Source organism: Brachionichthys hirsutus, chromosome 5, assembly GCF_040956055.1.
Source record: "Brachionichthys hirsutus isolate HB-005 chromosome 5, CSIRO-AGI_Bhir_v1, whole genome shotgun sequence".
Classification (NCBI taxonomy): domain Eukaryota; kingdom Metazoa; phylum Chordata; class Actinopteri; order Lophiiformes; family Brachionichthyidae; genus Brachionichthys; species Brachionichthys hirsutus.
In genome coordinates this window covers 6,786,357-6,802,651 of record NC_090901.1, presented here as the reverse complement: position 1 = coordinate 6,802,651, position 16,295 = coordinate 6,786,357, and the positions used below count along the sequence as shown (strand labels likewise).

The 16,295-nt window shown below is 48.1% G+C and overlaps 2 protein-coding genes across 2 annotated transcripts; both read right to left on the bottom strand.

The window, feature by feature from the left end:
- Positions 1-266: 266 nt before the first annotated feature.
- Positions 267-3,775, bottom strand: wnt2 (wingless-type MMTV integration site family member 2). The gene is made up of 5 exons (XM_068739968.1): positions 3,723-3,775; positions 3,030-3,250; positions 1,270-1,547; positions 742-1,006; positions 267-529 (listed from the first exon to the last, which is right to left on the bottom strand). The coding sequence occupies exons 2-5, from the start codon at positions 3,244-3,246 to the stop codon at positions 267-269; spliced, it is 1,023 nt and encodes a 340-aa protein (XP_068596069.1). The 5' UTR covers positions 3,247-3,250; positions 3,723-3,775.
- A 22-nt stretch (positions 3,776-3,797) lies between these two features.
- asz1 (ankyrin repeat, SAM and basic leucine zipper domain containing 1) lies at positions 3,798-15,261 on the bottom strand. The gene is made up of 14 exons (XM_068739967.1): positions 15,175-15,261; positions 14,193-14,295; positions 13,831-13,953; positions 11,876-11,987; positions 9,196-9,307; positions 8,968-9,102; positions 8,293-8,384; positions 7,503-7,575; positions 7,132-7,188; positions 6,929-7,041; positions 5,710-5,815; positions 5,126-5,236; positions 4,757-4,895; positions 3,798-3,805 (listed from the first exon to the last, which is right to left on the bottom strand). Exons 1-14 carry the CDS (start codon positions 15,259-15,261, stop codon positions 3,798-3,800), a joined length of 1,371 nt encoding a protein of 456 aa, XP_068596068.1.
- Between the last annotated feature and the right edge of the window lie 1,034 nt (positions 15,262-16,295).

Below are 16,295 nucleotides of genomic sequence, written 5' to 3'. Positions count from 1 at the left end.
TCGAACATCGCTTTGCTGTGATGAATCAATACAGACTTCCAGTCACGTCAAGTTCCTCTGTCGGTTCGACCCAGAATGATTCCAGAACCTCTCTGGAAGTAAGTCTGTGCCATCGGAGTCAAATCGTAGAACCTAATTTCGATGCGTTTCATCCATCCAGATTGTTCTAGTTGGACTTTTGGACTTGGTCCGCAGGTGTTTCCGTCCAGACCTAGTGTGAGGTCCGTGTCGGCGATTCTCCAGCGGGGGTCGTAGGTCAATTTCATTTACCTGGTGACCTGAGCATCAGTGACGTCATTTATCACGTTGTGCGAGGGCGCGGCGACGGTCACGTCCTTGCAGGTGTGCACGTCCACCTGCGTGCGGCAGTCTCGGCAGCGCACGGCGCAGCACCAGTGGAACTTGCACTCACACTTGGCGGTCCGGCTGACCCGCGACGTGTCGTAGCCTCGACCGCAGCACATCACCTCACAGCCGTCCACGCCACGAGACGTCCGGTTACAGACACGCCCTCCCGTCCCCATCGACCCTGAGAGAGAGGGGGGGGGGGGGGGTTAGGGTAAATAGCGGTCCGCACAGAAAGAATACATGACCTCTCTTTTAAAGGCTCTTTCAGGTGGGGGTCAGGTGCAAATGATCAATATAACTTGACATTGTTTTGCCGGACACACATCAAAGTCAGAACGGATGAATTTGCAGGTAGGGTGGGGGCTTAGTGATGCCGGTAGGGGGGGGGCTCACCCGAGTCGTGGTCTTGTACACAATAGTCAGGTGAGTCCTCAAAATACACCAGGTCGTTCTTGCTGGGCTGATTTGAGTGCACGTGTGCCACCGTGAACCCGGTACCGTCCTGGTTGACCGCCACCTGCACCGCGCCGTTGTACCGGCGGCGGAGGTGGTCTCCGGTGCGCCGGAAGTCGGCCATCGCCAGCCAGCAGGTCCGGACGCTGCACGAGCCGCTGACGCCGTGACATTTACACTCCAGACTCAGAAAGCGCGTCACCGCCTGGAAGAGAGAGAGTTAGAGAAGCCGTGAAGGACAGGAGCAGAGAAGAAGAGAGGACCTCCAGCAGGGTCTTCATCCCGGGCAGTCACAGGATCATGAATCAGAGGAGAAGGTTTAAGATTTCTTAAAAGCTTTTCTGGATTTAGTTTTTTCCACGTCAGTCCATTTTAATTTGGACCATTTTATTTCCAAATGTTTTGATCTTTTCTCCCGGTCATTTATTTCAGACCCGACCCGACCCACTTGGACCCGACCCACTTCACCTTCCTGCCGGCCCGGTTGTTGTGCAGGTTCATGAGGGCGCGGCCGTCCCTGCCCTTCCGCTCCTTGGCATCCACGAAGGCCTGGCTGAAGCGCACGGCGTGCTGCGCGTGGTCGCTGCAGCCCCCCCAGTGGAAGGCGCCCCTGTGGTCCCGTGAGGAGCCCGTCTTGGTGGGGTCGCAGGAACAGGACTCCAGCTCGCCCCGGCTGCAGGCGCGCGCCAACGAGTGAACCATGCCGGCTGAGGAGATGGCGTGCACGAAGGCCACCTCGCGGCTGTCTGGCGGGACAGATCATCAGATCATCATCCTGCTATAGCTACTCCTTAGACAGACATTAGTTTTAGTAAAATGCTGCATCTCCCACACATGTTCTTAACCCACATTTGCTGGTTGTTCTGCAGTTCTTCCCCTCTCAACTGTGACAAAAGAGTTTTGAACAAAGTTATTGCCATAACTTGTGTTGGATGATATTTTTCTTTATTTATTATTTAATATTATTTACTTCAATAAGTTTGATTATTGATTGATGAAGTAGTGTGGTTTTCTTAACCTAATCAATTGAAAGGATTTATGTTATAATAACAGCAATAATCTATCCATATATTTTTACAACTACACAATTGAATATGCAATGTTTGTAACTTAAGTAGTGAACTGATCAAATGGATACATTCAGCAACATGTCAATAACAATAGCAACACGCTGCAGTCAGGAAATCAATAATCTGCTGGCGGTGACTATTGAAAGTTATTTGAACTTTTTTGTTTTTTCCAGCATGTGCTGAAATGTTGATTCTGGCTCCATTTGGCGCTCAGGATCAGCACTGGGAGCTGTCCAGTGGGGAGCTCCATAGGAGAGCTGTCCCAGTGCTGATCCTGAAAGTGACGTCTTTTCCGCGGCATTGACTCGGGGAATGTTCTTTATCTTGCCCACTTCGGTTGGTTTTTTTGGTTTGCGCATGTCCATGACAAGACAAGGTGGTGGCTTTTTGGTTTTGCTTTGATTTTGTATTAATTATCTTTGTTCCTGCGTGATGATTGCATTTGAATGGAACTTTTCCACAGTATTAGATGTGTTAATTTATTGATTTTTCTCTTTTACAGTATGGCTTTATCGCTAACAATTTTTAAGTTACAACCTTTTAAATCAAAACTTAAGAAATAATTAAATAAAAAAAGAAATAGTTATCTAACAGCATGTTAAGGAGTAGTTACATTTATTTTACATTAAATGACATTACATTTAGTTACATTTTTTACTGTGTTACGGTTTACATTTGGCCTTTGGAGGGCAAATATAATGCTAATGTGGCCCTTGGAGAAAATGAGTTTGACACTCCTGCTGTCAAGAGTTCCATCTGTCAGGCAGCGGCGGCCCGCTTCCTGTATTGGGACACATCGTCTGTCACTGTCTTTCGAACATTTATTTGTCTCCCCCCCCCCCCCCCCCCCCAGGAAGAAAAATGAAACTTTCAAGGGATCCATAAATCAAGTCTCTTCTTCTGCAAACGATCACAGAGTATAAACACCACCCAGAAAGTAGTGGGATTACTTTTATCTAAATATCAACCAGTCTCCATTTGATTATTAGACTGGGACAGTTCATTGGGGGGGGGGGGGGGGGGGGAGGGTTGACACGGTTCTGACATGATCCATCAGTTCGGATAAGGACTGGAGGTCAAATGTTTGTTTTCCTTCAGGAAAACCAACAATCTGACCTTTGACCCTCGTGACATGTTTTAGGGATTGGCTCCACTCACCGCGCAGCAGAAGCCGTCCGAACAGGTTGTGGTCCCGGGCCGTGGTGTTGCAGTTCCAGCGCCGGGTGCGGAACTGGTGCTGGCACTCCGAGATCCAGTCCTGAATCCCGGCCCCTATGGCCTGCATCGCCGTTGGGTGCTGGCGGCACAGCTGGCGCTGCCTGCTGACCAGGCCGGGGATGTTGTCACACATCACCCGAGAGCCCAGGGAGCCCATGTACCTGCCGTGAGGAAGAGGAGGCATTGTGGAAGAGGCGGCAGCGAGGAAGATGAGGCGTGAAAAGCAAAGAGAACCGTGTCCAGGTTTAAAACCAAGCACAACCAAGCAGGACAGCTGGTCCAAATGGAGAAAAAGAATAAAATAGCAAAAAAGAGAGTGGAGACAGGTGTTGAGATCACTCCCACTCCCACGTTCACTCAGAGCAAGGTGACAAAAGACCAGCCGGAGAAAAATGGTCCGGACTTTATCAATCCAAACAGCCGCAGTCAGTTTGGGATCCGGTACCAGAAACTTTCCAACATTTCCTTCGACAATATCCAGTTATGAAAACTAGGAAGGGAAATGGATCCTTCAATGAAAGTAAAACTGTTTACATCAACGTTTCCAGGGTGACCAGAGGCGTAGAGTATTTCACACACACACACACACACGTGGATTTGAATCTAAAGACGTGAAAGTGGATCAGGACTTACCACCAGGACGCGCGCACGCCGGCCGTCAGCCAGCAGATAGCAGATAAATAGAAACAGATCATAGTGGCGTCACCTTTACGGGTCTGGATGGAAAGAACACGTAAAACATTTAAAAACGGATCAAGCCTGGGCGTTAACTAAAGCGTCGCAGGACGGCTGGAGCCCCGGACTGATGAAATCATCCCTCGTTCAGGAATGTTTTATTTTATAAATAGAGAACTCGACGCCCCAGCCTGCACCTCGAGGGGGCGTGCCCACCTCCACCGGATTATCTCTCTCTCTTTTTGAAGATTCCTGATCATCAAAGTGTTCCCTCCATCTTTGATCTGGTCCGGTTTCTGGAGAACCCGACCACAGATTAACGGTCACATTGGATCTCCTTCCGTGAAACAAGGATTTGGGAACATCAGTCCGTTAAAGACGAGTCCAGTCCGGTCAGAACCGGAGGAGCTTCACCTGTCCGAGGTGAGACTAGGGAAATAGAACCGTTACTCAGGCGCAGTTTAAAGTTGAGCTTCAGTTTCAGCTTTGAAAGTTTCCCTCGTCAATATTGTAGGTTCGATCAGAATGTTGTTCTGGTTACATCGCCAAATAAACAAACAGTAGAAATGTATATTTGGGTTTGATTGATGAACACACTGGAAGGTTTGTTTTCATTGATCCTTTATTTTAAATTTGGAACAACTTTTCATTTACAATAACAAACAGCAAAAGAACACCGGAACAAAATCTCTCCAACAGGAACAGGAACAAAAAATATCTCTCCAACAGGAACAGGAACAAAAAATATCTCTCCAACAGGAACAGGAACTGAACCAGAACACAAACCGGACCAGGAACCGTCTTCATGCTGAAATCAAAGAATCACATTTCGACTAATTCAAATTTGACATGAAAACAAATCTTCTTGAAACGGAACTGAACTGAACTGAAGACTCAAACGTAGGCGGAGTCAGAGGAGGAGAAGATCAAACAACAACAACAACAACAACAGGTGTTCACTGTGGAGTGGACACTCAGGACTTCCTGTTCACCTGTGGGAGTGGACGTTCTCCTCAGGGCCATCAGGAAGCTGACTCCAAGGACGCCGACCGCCACTCCAGCCAGAACCGTCCTCCTCCAGTTGCCATGGGAACCAGGCTGAGGAGGTTGACAGCAATCAGCTTCATTCATCTGAGGAGGGGGGGGGGGGGAACTGTTGACTGTGACGCAGACAATGTCCGACTTCGTGAGGCCGTGATGAGTTTCTGAAGCGTCTCCCCTTAGGTCTCTTCTTCATTATTACAGGAGAAGGGGGGGGCCGTGACACACCTGTGTGTGTGTTCAGCAGTTCCAAAGGGAACCGGACCCGTCCGGAACGAGTCTGAACACACACACATTTATGTCTAAGTCCGTGCGCTGACCTGGGACACCAGCGTATGGAGACAGCCGACGTCCTTCTGCAGGTCGTTGATCTGGACCACCATCTGGTTGCAGACGGACCGGGTCTTCTTAGAGACCACCGAGAAGACCAGCTACAAGGAGGACAAAAGACAAAGGACGATCTTGGTTAGTGAATAAATAGAATTCACTTTAGATTTACTCAGTCCAGGAAGGACATACCGAATGTACTCGATATACTCGATATACCGAATGCACTCGATATACCGAATGCACTCGATACACCGAATGCACTCGATATACTCGACATACCGCGGGTTGTTCCACGTGAGATGTCTGAAATGATCGTACCGTGAGTATCGAGTACTGATCGTTAACGTAAATGTTTTAGCGCATCGGTATGATTCTCTTTGGAGTGTCGCACCCTCGCTCTCTCCTGGTGCAACCAATCAATAAAAAAATTAAAAAAAAAAATCAGCTTCAATCATTACACTCGAGTCGCTTCATGCTTCAAAGGGTTGAATTTAACATTTATAAAGTGATTCAGAGGAGAAATGAGAATATCGAGTTATACATCGTGTTGGTTTTAGCCCCACGTTCAACCTACCTGAGAAGCTCTGGGGGGGAACTGCTTGATGACGTCCTGGGTCATTTCTGACAGGGAGGAGAACTGCTCATTCATTCCCATCAGGAAGTTGAGCAGCTCTTCAGTCCTGCAAAAGTAAAGTGAAACATCATCACACATGAACTGATGGAGAGAACCCGACCTACTGCCCTCTGGGTTCAAGACCGGCGGTTCTGACCAGTGGAGGCACCTCGGACTCTAGATGGACATTTATCACGACCTCCCGACGTCCGATACTACACAGATGATAGATCAATCATGCAGACTCAGCAGATGGACACTGGACATAACCCATTAGTCTCAGTACTTCTAGAGTCAGTGATTCGGGGGGGTCCAGTCTCAGTCTCCGGTACGCAGACAGACGGACCGTTTGGACCACCTTACGTCTCCAAAGACATCTGAACAGGTGGCCAAGCGTTCTCCCCCCCAATCCCTCCGCCTTAAATGATGGCCTTTGATCTTCATCACGCTCTCCGTCCTCATCGGCCCATCTCCTCGTCCCGGGGGGATTTTGATAGCTCTTATCTTAAATGGTACGTTCCCCTGAGCGGGGGACGGGGCAGCAGCGGTCCCGGGCCTCCTCACACTCTGTCAGAGGAGCGTAAACACCGTCAGTCAGGAGGTGGGGCACCCCCGCCTCCCTTCTCCCAGCTGTTAGTTTATCTAGGGGACAGAGAATGATGATGGGACCCAGTGGGAAGACTGGGAAAGGACTTCATGTGGATGGTCTGGTCCTGAACAAGCCCTCCATCCCTGCCTCGTCGCCCCGGCAGGCGGGGGGCAGGCGGGGGGCAGGCGGGGGGCAGGTGGAGCCGCGGCCCAGTCCTTCTGAGGATTCATGAGGTGATGGGGGGCGCAGAGCGACGGCTCCGTGTCGGCCCCCGCCTCATCGCCTCTCACCTTACAAATCATTACAGCCCCGCTTAAACCATTAGGACCTGGATCAGGAGCCGGCTACGGGGATGGGGGGGGGTCTCTGATGGACAACTTCCAGGAGAGAGGAGGAGTACAACAGGGCTGGACGCGGGGGAGGCTGATGGGTGCTAATCGCTGCTGCGCCGGCCGGCCGGTTTTCTCCGTGCGGCATTCCGGGATTATTATTTTAGTCAGCAGAGAAATTAATCGTCAGAGTAAAGCCCACGGCCGTCCGAGGCTCCTTAGCCCTTCATTTTGGACTCTGTTGGGTAAAACGATGCCCTACCCGCTGTCTGCAGGTTCCAGAAGAGCAATGGTACCAAAGTCCACCTTGTTCAGCTTCATCTGCTGCACAGCGGCCAGCAGCTTGTGCTGCTCCGCGGGGTCGGTGACCCCGAGCTGGAAGACAAAGGCTACGTTTCTACTGCACACAAAAAAGCAATGGCATTTAACGCAACCATTCATGTAACCATGACAACAAGTCCATACCTTCTGCAGATCCTCCTCATCCATGGTCAACAGGTAATCCCACGTGATGTCGTTTTCCTGTGTGTGTGACAAAAATGTTAACACAGAAACGTCACTCGGCATTTACAAAATCAAAACGTCCCCCTGCTGCCCGTGAGCACCTGAACAGGTGTGGCTGCAGGGCGGGGCCTCCTACCTGTGAGCACCTGAACAGGTGTGCCTGCAGGAGGCCCTGCCCTGCAGCAATTCGATTGTTCTATTCATGTTGCAGGAGGAAATTCGTGGAGCTCAATGAGAACAAAGAATATGAACAGACGAAGTCAGGAAGACGCACAAAGTTTACATGGTTAAAAGGAGATTCCATTTTGTCTGAGCCTGAAAGCTGTACTTACCCTCATGGTGTCAATCAGGTAGCCCAGACCGAGGCCGTGGAGCAGGACCGCGATGTCCTCACAGACAGAACCACTGGGGAGGGGAGGGGAGGGGAGAGTTCACCGGACCTTCATGACAGCAGCACTCAAACTGGAACCGCTTTTCAGTGGTTTGGGTTCAAGACCTCAGACTTACTGATTAATTGCATCCCTTCCAGCTCCAGCGAGCCTGGAACTGACCTTTGACCTCCCTGTAAGCACGGCTGGGTAAAAGGAACCATCTCTTCCTCCTTTCGGCATCGTTTGATTAAAGTTAAGAGCTGAAATACATCCGAGTGACCTCAGTGCGCGCGCAGCTTCAGAGTTTAGCTTCTTTTGTTAGTTCGTCCCGTCATTTTATTTTATGTCACTTCCTTTCATTTGTAAAAGCAAAACACTGCTGTGCACTTTATATTTGGTGATTGGCTCAAAACAGGTCTGCAGGGTAGTTTGTGTTCAATAAAATACGATTGGAAGCATTGAAGCTGTTAGTTATTTAAATTAATCGGAATCAGCAGGTCAGGATTTTTTAAAGCCAGAAAATTCGGTTCGGTGCACGCCTAGTTTGTAGTAAACTGTAGTCAGCGTTTATAAACACTAACTCAACACGGAACACCTTCGTGGAGTCAGTCTTCACTTTCACTGTGATGGAATACAGAACAAAATACTTCAGAAACAAACGCACCCTTGTCAAAAGCCGTCAGGTCAGATGTCCTGTGATTCACACGGATTTTGTAAATGAACAGACATGCAGAAATAAAAAATAACCTACTCTTCACAGTCGGTGTCGAAGAGCTTTGAGAGCGTCTGCTCCACGGAGGCCGGGGCAGCAGACGTGCAGGATGGAGCCAGGATCCTCACTATCTGTTCACAGACGACGGCGTGAGAATAAAGATTACTAAATCCAGCGAGGTGAAACTGAAAAGCTTTACTGCACTCATCACTGAAAGGGGGGCGTCGACTTACGACCTATGCAACTCGTGACTGTTCGATAGAGCAGATCGTGTACGACAGTTTGTGCCGCCTCACCCGCGATGTCTACCGAGAGGAAATCGCCTCTTTCTACTCCTAATTGAATTCAAAAAACTTTATTACAGAAATAAGAGCAAGGACCGTGACGTTGTCTGGTACGGCGTGACCGGGGCCCCACCCTGGAGACAGGCCTGGGGTCGGGGCTCGTATGGGAGCTCTTGGTGGCCGGGCTCAGCCCGAAAGGTCGACGTGGGCCCGACCTTTAGCGAACTCATCTGAGAGGAGTCAGTTTTTTGCCTTTGTGTAACGCGCTAATCAAAGCGCAACTAGGTACGTTTGACCGAGGAAGCGATTTCCCTCAAAAACGTACAGATGCACGTGTCGCCCAGACATGACGTGCAGCGTCTCGATTGATCTACCAAGTCATGTGGGTGTGTTTTACAGAAAGTCGACGACCCCATGTACACTTCATTACCCGTGCGTGCTTGAACATGGCGGCCAGGTCAGCTGGGCTCCAGCCATTCTCGGTCTTAATAGTTTTGTCTGCTCCCAGCTGGAGGAGCTTTAGAACAGCCTCCTCTCTACCCAACTGCACAGCATAAGACAAAGCCTGACAGGAAACCAAAGTAATCAGACAAAGACAAGTGTACAGAAGGTAATCTAAATGAAATATTCCTGGTGGCTTTGGAGAGCCCTTGCTCACCGTGTACCCGTTTGCACACTGGGCATCGATCTCCGCTCCATGGGACACCAGCAGATCGATGACTTGACTGTGACTATCCTGGGCTGCCAGCATCAGGCAGGTCTTTTGAACGCTGAGAAAGACACCAAGGAAGCCGATGGAAGTAAGGAACTACAGAGCCAATGAGCTGTGACCACAGGAATGGAGAACGAGGCAAGGAGAAAAGATAAGGAGGGCTCGAGAGGAAGAAGATTACAATGACAGGAAGCAATACAGCAGAAAGAAAGACTACAAAAATACACAAATGAAACTGGTTCCAGACCAGCATGTGGACCACAGGACGGGGTTTAACTGCTCTCAGGAGCTTTAAGGTCTGTCACCATGTAAAGACCCTTCGTGTGTGTTTAGGGTTAGGGTTACCTGTAAAACCTGTAAAGAGACTGTCCCCATTGCGGGATGAATCACTGGATTCTTCTTGTATGAAATAAACTGATCTCTAATTTCTATGTTTTTTCTGCCAATGTTCATTTTGAGCATCTTCAGGACCAAAAAATAAGATTGAAAGGGGAGGATAATAATAAATCATTCAGACCATCCATCCACTTCCTGTAGACGACCTCAATCATCTTATCCTCCTTGCTGGTCACGGGTGTTCCTGGGTCCTAACCCAGGTACACCTTGGATGAGTCACCAGGCCACGTGTAGCCGGCCAACCACACACACACACACACACACACACACACACACACACCTACGGCCCGTCTGTAATCTGCCGCCGTCCGGCGCTTCATCAGAACAAGGACCATATCTATCTGATGGAACCCTATCTTATCACCTCTGACTCAAACTCAACAGGTGTGAAAAATATGTCCATCACTAAGCGTGGGAACGTCCGAGGGCCATTTGTCATGACTTAATCCTCTTACAGGAAACCAGGTGTGTGTAGGGAAGGGAGTGTGAGGCGTTAACACACAAACTGAAGTCCAAAAATAATATCCGATTCTCACCACATATTGTTTTTCACTCGCATTTTGATTCAATCAGATTGAAGGATGCAAATTCAAATTCTTTAGAGCTTTCACAACAACATTTGGAATCGAAGCTACAGATTCAATCATCATAGTATTTGTACTTAAACCACAAAACTAATCAGTTTTGTCATGATGCCATTGAAGTTATTGCCTCTGCTGACAATAAATGTCAAAGCGCCTGTGGACCAGAGGTAATATTTGTCAAATAGGTGTGAATCTGTGAGCACACACGCCATAGATCACTTCCCCAGACAGATTCAAGCCGCGCTCTGGGGACTAAAACAAATGACACGCACGACATCTTTACTCATGTTCAACCAACAGGTCAGAAGAGAACACAACAGATAGCGTCGCTCACTTCTGCTCTGCTGTCGTCACTCGCCGCGTTTTCCCACGAGACGGGGACACTGTTGTGTGTGTGTGTGTGTGTGTGTGTGTGTCCTTCACACAGATTCAGCCAACAGAAATCATTCCAGGTGTCAGGACAGTCAGAAAAATGACTTCCAAAAGTGTCTGACGGTAACAAGGCAAACACCCCACACCTGAATTAAGGTTACGCAAAGTTTGTGTCCAAGGACAGGGACGAAAAACACAGTTCGTGTTTCCGTGGATGGACAATGGTCCTTTCATCTGCAAAGTGAGGTACAAAAGTACCTTAAGACTCCTACAAAGCGTGTGTGAAATGTAATTTAACTCTCTGTATACCCCCTCTGCTTGACTCATGCCCCACCCGTCCACACGATTCCCGTCTGGATGCTACAGACTGTTTGTTCCCACTTCTCACCACCTCCCCTCCTGGGGTGGGGGGGTGGGGGGGGAGGGGGTTGTCGTGCATGTAAAGCCATACTGGCAATGACAGAGTGGCAAGGGATTAAAGAATGCTAAACAACAAAAAGCCACTGAAGACCGAAGCTTTGCTTTGACAATCCACAGATGGAAACGGTCAAAGTGTTTTGAGAGTGACCTGCCGACATTCCTTCTCACGAGATGGAATTTCTCATTCACCAAGACTGGGATTCAAAATCTAATATCTGCTGTCTGCAGAGGCCGGTGGACCACAAACATTCCTGTGATATTTACACACTTTTATATTGAAATTCTAGAAAAAAAAGAGATCTCTAGGTCGGGTTTTTGTGTTTTGTCCTGCAGCGATTGGCTCATAGACTCTCAACAAGCCGGTGATGCCTTTACACATCAGGTCATTTAAATGAGGCTAATTATGCAGCAGACGAACTAAAAACTGAAGCGTTTCATCACACCTGTTAGTACCTTCTCATCTGTAGCAGCGGAGGAGCATAAACAGGAAACCAAAATAAAGGTCAAGCCAGAGACACTGGAGGAGCAGCGCACGGGAGTCACTTGTGGAATTTCCTCCCGCCCCCCACCTGTGTTTGTTTGTTGGTCTGTCTGTTACTCGTGCAAATGCCATAACAGGACATTCCAAACAAAATACACACGGGATGGAGCGCTGTGCTGAATAATGCTACCACATGGCAGCTAAACATTACAAGAAACATCAAAGGTCATTTGATCGCAACCTCTGTTGTTCCCACTCGCTCATGAAAAGCCTCAAGTGTTTTTTGACCTGAAACCACTCTGTACCCGCCCACAAACACAAACACACGCACACACACACACACACACACACACACACACACACACACACACACCTGTTCACCACGTTGGGGTCGGCGTTTCTGGAGAGCAGAAGCTCCACACAGCGAGAAATCTCGTCTTCATGTCCCGAAGCTTGGACGCTGGCCGTGAGCGCCGTCACATGATCTGTACACACACACACACACACACACACACACAAAGGCTTTAGAAAAAATATAGAATCAATAATAGTTAAAATAGCTTATTTTTACTAGCAGGAGAAGCATTAGAATTATTATTGGTTGTACATTTTTGCAACACTTTTAACAAAAGAACTGACTCAAGTGGCCGTTGGGAAGCATTCGCTGTCCAGTTACTGGAGATCCCAGTTCTCATCACAATGAAGTCACGCAACCCAGAAAGACTTTGAGCGTGACGTGGTGACGGAGGCGGAGGGCCGGCTATCTGGCATCAGGAAGTGTGGCCTTTATGGGAGCAGTTATCTACTCATCTCACCCCGATAAGCCTCGTCTGGGAACCACTGCTCGCCATTCCTGCTTCGTTCCACCACTGCCTCGTCCTCGAGCTGTGTGTATCACAGAACGCATCTGTGCACGTGTGTGTGCGTGTGTGTTTACATGCTGTACATGTGGGTGTAAACCAGACAGCCTGGTTTGCATCTAAAGAGGACTGGAGTAAATAAATGGAGGTCTGAGAGTTGGTGAAAGGCTACGATAGCAATGTGGCGACCGTTATCAATCGCTCAAGCATTCCCCCGCCGAGCGCGGCTGCTTTGAGCCGGCGCATCGGGACGTGACCAAACGTCATCCTCCTGTGTAATTACTTCCTTCACCTGCCTCCAGCATCAGATGTGGACACCATGTGAAATCAGTCGCACTCACTTTAACTTCCCTTAACTAGGCATCAGATATAAAGCGCAGGATGAGGGCTGGGATTCTAAACGTGGCTTTTGGAGACATCAAAGAGAATTAACAACAATTTACACAACAGCAGCGGCACCGCTCAAAGCCTTTTATTGGGCTTTATTTATGCTTCATCTTGGATGGACACCATTTTCTCATTGTGTGAACGTCACTAGCAGTCGCGAACTTGGAGGACAGACTCAAACTTTGGCTCCCTTTTTTACATTTTTATTTGCATGAATGACTTTTGTAATAAAACACAAAATACATACTGCAAACTCAAATTTAAACAGGATTTTTACAAGCTTCTACCAAGACAATTACTTTGTGGACCGTTCACGGGAGGGGGCGGTGCAGACTTATGATTGTGAGTATGCAAGTGCAAACTTTTAAATTGTTCAAATTAAACAAAAGCACATTTCATTTGTGCGCAGCAGAATCATACGCAAACTCCAAGTGCAACTTAGAACTTCCTGTGACCCGACGTTGTGGGTCTGTAAAGGTTTATACAGTGTGTGGGTGCGTGTATATATATAGATTTTTCCTGCGTAATGTGTATCTGCATTCTTACAGACAGAATTCGCGTTTTATATCCGGATATCTACACATCCGTTACCCGCACTGACCTCAACTCAACACATGCGTTCAATTTCTGCTGCTTTCGACGGAGGTCGGGGATCAGCAGCGCGTTTCTACAAAAGCTCCTCTTTGGCGTCATCACATTAACTAATGTCAGATGAAGGCCTGACTGGTCCCCTGCTCTTTGGCTGCAGCAGGTGAGGAAATTGAAAAGAGGTGCTGGAGGGGAGGGGGGGGGGTAGCTTGATATCCATGCTCCAAAGGAATGATGCTGGTCAACCAATGATGAGTTTCTCTATTACCTCCGTCTATTACCCCCTGTCTTCTTCTAATGGTACAAATGCTGATCACTCATCTAAAAACAGCACTGCTGCCACCAACGGGGGGGGGGGGGGGGAAGCTCGCCAATGCAGTACTGTAGAAGTAGAAGTCGGCCCTGCTGAAAAACCTACCTGCCGTCTATAGAAGTCGATGGCATTGAATGAGTACTTTTACGAATCGAAAGCAAGAAATTAAAAATGCCTGACCTTTGCTGACTTTGGCAGATGCTCCTCTGTCCAGCAGCAGCTTGGCCAGGTCGTAATTAGCAGCGTTGACAGCACACATGAGAGGAGTCCATCCACGGAAGAGCGGCGTCTCCACGTCCACGCCTGTCCACAACCCAAGAAGCAGAGTCAGGAAACAAAACAGTTATCGAGCCTATCGCTGCGCCATTTCAAATGTCTTTTGTTCCATGGAACTCACACCAACATTTTAGTAAACTGCCTTCAATGGAATAAAGGGCTCGGGCTGGGTGATCCGGAGTCACGTGACAGCCACAGCAGAACAGCACGAAGAGAAGCATGAAGTCAAACGAACAAGGTTAGATTTGGGAGGAGGAAGTACTTGCCTTTGTCCAACAGCTGTTCAACGGTCCCAATGTCTCCTTCACTGACGGCCCTTTTCAATATGGATGCGTCGTCTGCTGCGTCCGGTGGATCATCATCTGGGACCTGTAACATTAGGAATGGTAAACAACCAGATTCAACAGAACAGATGTGGACAGGAGTAAAATCTTACTGTATTCAAAATGAGATGTTATACCAATATTCTGTAGGACCGTTTCCCTTTTGCAAGGCTTTTCCGCTTGTGTCTTATTTTGTTAAAATGTTTTCAGAGTTTGAGTAGGTTTTGGTCTCCAAAAACAAAAATCATTCCTCCACAAACAAGTCATTGAACTGAAATCCTTTAGCCCAAAAACCTCCATACCTTCGGGTCCGACGCGTATAAATACGTTCTCTTCAGATAGAACACCTCAAAGCACCATGAAGACAATTGCGTTTACCATCCAAGATGTGGGGGTAGTTAAATCAACATGGAACACCAGTGCGTGCAGTGTGTGTTCAGCACATAGAAAAATATCCTGATAAAAGTTATGCATTATCAATTGTAGCCACGTGGTAGCACGGGTAGTGCGGTTAGCAAGAGCTAACGTAGCATTGCCAGGTTCAAGCCCGGATAAATGCAGAGAGTTGCGTCAGGAATGGCGTAGAAATGTGTTAACCCACGGGACACTGGGATTGGCTTAAATACCCTGAAGCTAGAGGCTAACAGCTAGCATTGAAACACCTTACCCTGGAGCTAGAGGCTAACACAGCTAGCATTGAAACACCTTACCCTGGAGCTAGAGGCTAACACCACTAGCATTGAAACACCTTACCCTGGAGCTAGAGGCTAACACCACTAGCATTGAAACACCTTACCCTGGAGCTAGAGGCTAACACCACTAGCATTGAAACACCTTACCCTGGAGCTAGAGGCTAACACCACTAGCATTGAAACACCTTACCCTGGAGCCAGAGGCTAACACAGCTAGCATTGAAACACCTTACCCTGGAGCTAGAGACGTTTTTGTCCCAAACCGAGAGGCCCCACTCCTCGCTGTCACTTTCATCTCCAGCCGGGAACGGGTCGATCATCCTCTCACACCTTAACATACCTCACCGACTTCTGAAGTTACACCTGCCGGTGGACGGAGGCCGACATTCCGCCACGCCCAATCCCGATGTCACGCGTGTCGATTGACCCCTCGTGTTTGCGATCAGACTCATGCTAGCTTTAAGGAGCTAAAATCATGGGCTAGTTTTCTTGCCAAATTACACTGCCGCCAGTCCATAGACAGAAGCGTTTGAAGTTAACCCTAAATTTCTGTAAATGATTATTTGTTCATTAATGTTCTGTTTCGTTTGCCTTGTGCGTCGCTCACCTTGCTTGCAAGTGCGATAAACGTCCAGCAGAGGTCAGTCTTTCCTCGAGGCACCAAACCAATCTGTCTTCATTCATCAACTCCATCAGGAAGCTGAAGCCCAGCTTCATCACGTCATAGAGAGGACGATCGCATGAAACTGACCTTGAAGAAGCAGGAAAAGGAGACAGAATTGCCTGATATAATCCAATCCATCGTTTTCATTTCATGGTGTCGGTAATTTCGGGGGTTTTAAACTCACAAACAGCTCTGTTATATGCACATTACCTCCATTAGTCTATCTCATAATCTTCATTGAAAAATATAGAGTTTGAGTGAAGCATGTTCAGTGACACACATTAAGACAGTGTCACCTGTCCTGACTTGCATGTGGTGTCCAAGCTGAAGTGAAACTTACTGTCCATGCTGGTCAGATTTGCTTTATTCCATTTAGCGTAGAAACGTTATTATAAATCTTCCATTATACCAAAAACAATGACTTCTGTCTTTCTTGCTATCCAGGACACGTAGGGCTTTGATCCATCGACTGCGTGTTTACAGCAGAACCTCTGTCCTAAGATGACTATCCTGCTGCTTCACAAACAGCTGAACGAAAAACAGATCAAACATTATAAACCTGCGTCTCACCCTTAAAGTGTTGACAGCAAAGATAAGGCAACAGTTTGTGTATTGAAACACTCAGACACCATGCGCTTACCGCATCTTAACATTTTTTATCTCTGTTCCCTTATGGAATGTCTGGAGGTT

What these genes read in the sequence shown, in the direction of transcription:
- wnt2 (XM_068739968.1), bottom strand. Translation starts at nt 3,246, where the DNA reads ATGGGCTCCCTGGGCTCTCGGGTGATGTGTGACAACATCCCCGGCCTG. An exon ending in ACAACCGGGCCGGCAGGAAG is followed by an intron (nt 1,007 to 1,269) that starts GTGAAGTGGGTC and finishes TCTCTCTTCCAG; the next exon opens with GCGGTGACGCGCTTTCTGAG. An exon ending in TGTACAAGACCACGACTCGG is followed by an intron (nt 530 to 741) that starts GTGAGCCCCCCC and finishes CCTCTCTCTCAG; the next exon opens with GGTCGATGGGGACGGGAGGG.
- asz1 (XM_068739967.1), bottom strand. Translation starts at nt 15,261, where the DNA reads ATGATCGACCCGTTCCCGGCTGGAGATGAAAGTGACAGCGAGGAGTGG. An exon ending in AAAACGTCTCTAGCTCCAGG is followed by an intron (nt 14,296 to 15,174) that starts GTAAGGTGTTTC and finishes CTAATGTTACAG; the next exon opens with GTCCCAGATGATGATCCACC. An exon ending in TCCATACGCTGGTGTCCCAG is followed by an intron (nt 4,896 to 5,125) that starts GTCAGCGCACGG and finishes CCCCCTCCTCAG; the next exon opens with ATGAATGAAGCTGATTGCTG.